Here is a 7,452-nt window from a genome sequence, read left to right as displayed (position 1 = left end):
GAACTATCCTACAATTTTTACACAGGTGATTTTGAGAAATTAATTTCAGAATAAGTTTGCTCAGTAGTTATCATGCACATAATGATATTTTGATGAGGTTAGATGACGTGACTGATCTGTCCAAGTTCACAAAGTAGTTGTTAACTAGCAGAGCTAGGGCTCAAAAAACTACTGGAATTCAAAACTAGTGCTCTTAACTATTGTACTGTGCTTTGCTATACAGATACATATTCTTATCAGTAGCAGCATCAGCATTCAAAAATATATTTGGCATATATTTTTACATTTTTATGCACTGTTTCTACACAGATAATTAATTGCATAATGATGTGGCCTATATCTTGTTTTTTGCTTTAAATTACTAGGTTACAGATGTTTGCAGTAAACCTCATGTTTTTCTTTCAATTACCAAGTGACATTTATAACATTACTTTCAAAAAGTAGAGTAATACTTGGTAAAGAGTTGAAATAAAACAATTTAACTCTAAAATTAAGAAATTTAACTTCAAATAACAAAGCAGTAGGTGGCTGCTAAAGAATTAATGTAGGTCCAAAAAAAAAAAAAAGGATGGTAGAATCTATTCTTTACTCTCTTATAAATTTCATTAGGTAATCAAAATCCAGAAAAGCCAAAGTCAAGTGATAGAAAACTCCATGGTCACTGCTTCACCATAACGCATGAACATGAAAAAGGACACTTAAGACATGTGAAACAAAGCACTGGAGGCCAACAAGGATGGCCCAGAACCTCCACAGAAGGATACACCCAGTAATCTACAGTGTCTTCAGGTCTCTCAGTATATTGTGTTCAGTTTTGGTTACAGAGAAAAAATTCTGATCTATTACTCTATTGCATTAGAGACCATTGTTCTGAAGTTAAGGATAATCATATCCATAGTAATCATATCCATAGTTGGAAAAATACCGCTAACAAATAAGTTGGAAAAATACCGCTAACAAATAATGCATGTATACAAACAAGAACTGGGTTGTAGACCAGAGGTGAGGGGTTTAAGAGGATTTACCAGAAAGAGTAGGGAGCAGAAGAGGCAAGCTACTGAAATACACTGCTGAGGGGAGCAGGAGAGGTCTGCTGCATCATATGGGCCACCTCCCTGGCCAGGGATCAAACTCATGCTGCATGGCTGATCATAGCTCAATAGCACTAAGACTATAATCCCTGCACCACCAGGGAGGTCCCCTAGAAATCATAGTTAAAAACATTCCTCTCAAGTGAAAAGAAGACTTCACAGTTTTCTTAACCACAGGTTAAATTTTCATTCATTTTTGTTAACCACTTTTAACACAGAATAATTTGATTATTCATTCTTTAAATATGCCATCTTTTTTAATTTTTTTAAGATTTATTTATTCGTACAGAATGGGGGTACAGGCCAGAGTGGGGAGCAGAACAGGCAGATCGACAAGTACACTGCTGAGGGGAGCAGTGGGCCGGTCAGAAGAGGTCTGCTGCGCCATGTGGTCACCTCTGGGGTGAGGCGGGGATCGAACTCATGCGGAAGTGGCTTAAGCTTCTTTGTGCTGTACTTTAACCCGCTGCGCCACCAGGGAGGGCCTATGCCATTTATTTTTAAAATATCTATGACATCCCAGAAACTTCCACTTTCATCTTTTAAAGTAGCCATTCTAGACTATTCACTCACATATGCCATCAAAGTTATATGTATTCTAAAGAGCTCAAGGACTTAAAAGATGGCAAAATAACCTCAGAGATGATTTTAATTCATTTGGCCAATAAACGCATTAATAAACCCCACCTATTTACACACTGAGAATGTATTAGTCATTTTTTTATTCTGCTTGGACACTGCAAGAGCTATAAATAAAAGTGAACTATGAGATTCTAAATTTGCTTTAAAAGATATCTGGCATGTGCATAACCAAAAGCTCTAAGAACCAATTTAGTAGAATTAGACAGATTATATTACTATCCAAAGGGCTTTCCAAATGCAATATAAATGCATGAAGAGTTTTTATCTTTTGAAACCCATGAGTTTAAAAATAGGCTTTTTAGGAACACTAAATATGTTCATTTTAAGGAAACAAAAATCTCACAGGTTAAGAGTGGGAGATGAATGCTAACAGTATATAATTTTTTGTGTGATAAAATTTACATTTAAATAATAAATATATTAGTAATCAGGACAAAAATTCACGTTTCTAATAAAATTGAGTATAAAAATGTTAGATTTAGTGCTACGTTTGCTGTTTTCAATTTAATCTTCTTACCTCCTAAAATGAAAAGCATGAGAAAGCAATAAAGAAAAAAGTAAGTTTGCTTCCCTGTAAAACTAGACACTCTACTCCTATTGTCCTAGTTTTTCCATTCATAAAAAGAGGTATCAATTTCTCGATTCACAGAACACTATACTGTCTATTATGTAAGGCTGACATCTTGGGGTAGAAAGACACTAGTTACTCTATGACAATGACTGAACACAAAGTATTCAGCAAGTACATATTAACATACTCATCATGGCTATATGATCTAGTAGTAGAATTTAAAATAGTCTGCAATGACACAAGGAAATATTTGCCTATTTGAGACTCACATGAAAATGAATTTAATCACATGTGAATGTCATATAGGTACCAATGAAAAGTTAAACTTGCAGTTTTATTTAATTAAATGGTTAATTTCATTCCTTCAGCTGAGGATATCAATTCAGTGAAATCAGATATAAGAAATGATCCTGGCCCCTCCCTGGTGGCACAGTGCGTTAGGACGCAGCACTGCAAGCCAGCTGCAGCTGCTTTAGTGTGAGCTGATGCCCTGCCCCGGAGGTGACCCAACATGGCGCAGCAGATCTCTCTTGACCCTCCCACTGCTCCCCTCAGCAGTGTATTTTGTCCATCTGCCTGTTCTGCTCCCCAATGTCTCTGGTGAAGCCTCTCACCTGCATCTCTAGTTTGTACACCAGTTCTGTATGAATAAATGAACAAATCATTAAAAAAGAAAAACCACACACATACACACATAAAAGGTAGTTCATAAAAAAAAAGAAAAAAAAAGAAATGGTCCTAACAAAAAGTATGTCTTTCCTTTTATTCCCCAGCTTCTGTAAAATTTCTGCCTTCCTGATTTGACTTGTACAGCCCAATTAAGAGCAGAAAAAAGTTGGAGAATAACCCTGCACGTACTGGTACTACCTCACAACTGCAGACTTCCATGGAACACTCTTCTCCGGCAACCCAATATATCCTTACCCCAACGACAATTCCTCACTTTCCTTTTCTGGTATCATCTTACCGTGCTGGCCTCTCATTCTTAGAGCGGTGAGGTTCATCACTCTCTTTTGATTTTGAGTGTGCTGACTTAGCTGTTTTTGGCTATGGACAGCAAACACAAATAAAACATACATACACAGAAAACAGCAAACAAAGGGGAAAGATTAAGTTTAAAAAATATCTAAATTAGGCCAAACTCTTTTCATTTCATATTTCTTACATTCAACATCTAAACATCTAAATCTTGCCACTGAAACATCTAAATCTTGCCACTCAAGAGATCTACAGAAAATATGCTCACAAAGGTATACTGGAGGCAGTCAGTGTAGCCAGATGAATAGGCAAAATAAAACAGGAACATACTCCTCTTACCGGTGGTCATCTGCTGTTAATGTAAGTGCTGCATAGCAGCTGAGAACTGGTAACTCCCACAGTCTATGGAACCTAGGTTTGGGCTCCTTAAACTTCTTTCTAAACATCGACTTAGGGATGTTGATTTTCAGGCCAGGAAAATAACTGAACTGTTCCAAAAGAGTGTATTGGTATCAGTAAGAGCACCTAGAAATAAGGGAAGTCCTGAAACTTGCTAGAAGTGTGACCTTCCCTGCTTTCTCTTTCCTGATTGGTAATCCTTAATAACAAGTTCTTATAGTTAGTAAAAAAAGAGCCGGAGGGGATCGGCCCTACCTTCCAATCTGAGTCGTGCTTTCTTTTGTCCAGAGATGACTTTTCCCGCTCCTTGGCTTTCTTATAAGCTTTCTTTTCTTCGGCCATTAGAAGTCTAGCAATTTCCTAAACAAAATCCAGTCAATATTGTTAACTGCAGAGTTGTAGGCTTAAAATTATTGATATATTCCCAAAGAATCTGGCTAAGCAAATTCATTAACTAGCATGAATTCACCTCATCCTGGGCAACTTGAGCTGCTCTCATGTCCACTTGAGTAGCCTATGGTTTAAAAAATACAGAAGAACACTTTAATGGCATCCACGTAGTTGATTTAAAAAAACTCACAAAAATAAACTGGCATTTGAAGCTAGTTGTGATAACCTTTGTGAGGTGAATAATCAGTTGGTATACTTTCATCAATTACAGCAGGTTCTATTTATATTAAATTCTACAGTGGGTATTTAGAAAATTATCTACAAGCAGTAATGGAGAGATAAGAGATAAGAGTTCTGCTGCAGTTTTTTACTCAGTAAGTCAAACTAGACACTCTACTCATATTGTCCTAATTTTTCCATTAGTCAAAAGGGGTATCAGTTTCTGAATTCACAGGACACTATAATGCCTATTATATAATCTGAATGACTCAATTCACAAAAAAATAATTCACCTGAACTTTTACAATAAGATTTGCTCACCAAAATTTCTTCTTCTTGCAGTTTTCTAGCAATTTCAGCATCATACCATTCCTGATCTCTGTGGGTGACTCGTGATGGAGTAGAGACAACTTCTTTCATCGCTCTTGGTTTCATTCCTAGAAAAAAACTCAATATATAAGGCAACCATGTTTGCTTTCTGGTAGACGCAAAATAACAGAGGTGTTCTCTTTGGTATCTAAAACTGGCAATACTTCTTCACTCCAAATTTCACTGCAACTGAAATAGTTTCTTTCACAAATGCTGCTACAGATAATCCACACATGTAAACACATTAAGGATCCAAACCTGTCTGTTAAAAATTCTCTCCTCACATAAGTTCTTCAACAGCAGAAAATCAAACTGTGAGGCTTTTGCAAAAAAAAAAAAAAAAAAAAAAAGACCAACTCACTAAAATAAAATTTTAATAATTTAAAAAACAATTTTAAAGACAGTCACAGAATTAGAGTTATAAAGAGGATACGCTGTTGAAAAATGAAGGAGAACAGATGTTTCCTTATATTTGCTTCAGCCTTGCATACCTGACTTCAGAGGGAAGAGAGACAGCTGGGAGTTGTGTGAGAGGATCTGCAATCCTGCCAAAGCTCTGTCTGATGATCAACAAACACACTTGTTTTACACTTTTACCCTTAACTTAGATCAGTTTAAAATCATAAATTTTAGGGGAGATATAACATAAAGGAAATATCAGAAAACACAAAGACCTTAGAATTCTATTCCACTGAAGATAAAATTATATATTCCTTTTATAACTTTTAATGAAGTCGCGAAAGCTAATAGTCATTTCAAATTTGTACGTACCTCTTTGTGCTCTTTATAAGTTACAATTATTCGACAAGTGAACACATCATTTTCAGAAATGGAATTTTTAATGCAGTGAACAAGTTAGATACTGAAGGGAGAAAAAAAAAATGTACTCCTAACTTCTTAATTCCTTCTATCAGTGGTACCTAACTATGAGCTTGGGTGAAATATATCCCAAGTGATTCTATTTTTTCAAAGTCTTAGCAGTTGATTCTTATTTGCAATGAGAATTGAAAATTAGAACTAACTTAGTATATTATGTTCATCAAAATAACCATGCACTGAAACATTTTTTATGAAAATACTTCATCACACTGATTCACTCAATTTAAACAAATAAGGAAAAGAAGAACATTCAATTATAGCCTCAGCAAAGGAAAGTTATCTTGTGAAGACTTTCTTTGAAGATCTTTAAAACAAGCTTTGTGGTAAATCCCAAAGCAACATACTCATCTTTGTCACAAGTAACACATTAAATAACATCTTTCTTAGCTTCACAGCTATTATTACCCAACTATCCAAAATACAGAATTCACATCATCTGTAAGGTTACCAAATCCTATGCAGGGCTGGTTTTAACCCAAGGTCTGAGTGGTTTGGGACAGCAAGGAAACAGTGGCATTATTTTTCAAGAACGAACCATATTTAAATAATAGAATCCTCAACTTGATTACTCTGGACCTAACTGGAAAGATTTCAGGAGGTGTACTGGACAACACCAGAGGAAAAAAACAGGCTGCTGCACCATATTCCTGTCTATAGAAAAGTGACACTTCAATGAGCAGCCCAAAGTCTAGTGGCAGAGAACAGGAGAGGTCAACCACTTATGCCTTGATCCTTCAATTAGGCGATCCTTCAAGACTACCAAAGAGCCTGGTAGAGTAGGATATGTTCAGAATTTCAAGACAATAAACTTTCTACACTACATGCCTTCAACTCCACACTACAGAACTGTGAAAATATTTTGCTTTAAATTGTATCAAAGAAACTTGGAAGGCATTCAAGTACCAGATATATGAAGTCTTACTTGGTTGGACAGAGTGACAAGACTGTGACCTCTTGGCAGTTTAAAAGATACTGATGATGGCCCTCCCTGGTGGCGCAGTGGGTTAAAGCACAGCACTGAGAAAGCCACTTCCTAAGTTCGATTCCCGCCTGCCCATGTGGTGACCACAGGGCGTGGCAGACCTCTCCTGACCCGCCCGCTGCTCCCCTCAGCAGTGTACTTCGTCGATCTGCCTGTTCTGCTCTCCACTGTCTCTGGCAAAGCCTCTCGTCGCCCCTGAGCCTCTGGCCTGTACCCCAGTTTTGTATGCACAAATAAATAAATCTTAAAAAAAAAAAAAAGATACTGATGAGTTCATTAACACATCAAAATTTAAGGTAATAGCTAAGTCCTCTGTATAGGGAAAATAGCTGATCTGAATTCAATATATCATTGGAATTTTCAGGAGTCTCATGAGCAGAAAATTTCCAGAGCCTGGAATAGAGGATTTCTGAACTGACAGTACTGCCCACTCACAGTAGTGTCCCCAGACACGAAGTAAGAGTGCAAGAAGGAAGTTCATTACAGAAAACAGAGCACTTTAAACTTTTAAAAACAAAGTTAACAGAAGGAAATAAATGGAATGGCTGCTTTCATCTCGGTATCCTAAACATGATATAGAAATTAGCTTTCAAAACTCACATAAAGGTGTGCTTCATGTATTTCAATAGTTCCACATTTATTTAATCTAATTCTTGTTATCTTTCTCTGGTCACATTCTCCAGTTCAAGGACAAAGAAATTCCATAAATATACACAAACCTTCAAATACATTCTATTAAACTGTTACAAGGTCTGGTATTCAAGATAAACTTATTTAAAGTTTGGAATAAGGTAAGATGATGCTAGATTCTTTGATATTATGTGTATTTTGTAAAAAGCCAGCCTGACAAGTGGGAATGTCACAGTAGTAAGTTGTAGATGTTTTATGGCCCTTGAGAGGTTGGAATTTAATCTGTAGAAAATTAGTAAGCT

At 36.4% G+C, this 7,452-nt stretch overlaps 1 protein-coding gene across 2 annotated transcripts in view; it reads right to left on the bottom strand.

The window, feature by feature from the left end:
* CCDC50 (coiled-coil domain containing 50) overlaps positions 1-7,452 on the bottom strand; it is a 57,097-nt gene that overhangs the window by 4,010 nt on the left and 45,635 nt on the right. For both annotated transcript variants that reach the window (XM_012729969.1, XM_012729963.1), the window contains 4 exons: positions 4,612-4,727; positions 4,151-4,195; positions 3,937-4,041; positions 3,272-3,351 (listed from right to left, as the gene is read on the bottom strand). In XM_012729969.1, coding sequence (XP_012585423.1) covers positions 3,272-3,351; positions 3,937-4,041; positions 4,151-4,195; positions 4,612-4,727 — 346 coding nt within the window. The remainder of the gene's footprint in view (positions 1-3,271; positions 3,352-3,936; positions 4,042-4,150; positions 4,196-4,611; positions 4,728-7,452) is intronic.

The sequence above is a fragment of the Condylura cristata genome, unplaced genomic scaffold, assembly GCF_000260355.1.
Source record: "Condylura cristata isolate star-nosed mole 26May11 unplaced genomic scaffold, ConCri1.0 scaffold00003, whole genome shotgun sequence".
NCBI classification, from domain to species: Eukaryota; Metazoa; Chordata; class Mammalia; order Eulipotyphla; family Talpidae; genus Condylura; species Condylura cristata.
The sequence above is the reverse complement of the archived record's forward strand: the minus strand, read 5'-3'. Positions and strand labels throughout refer to the sequence as shown.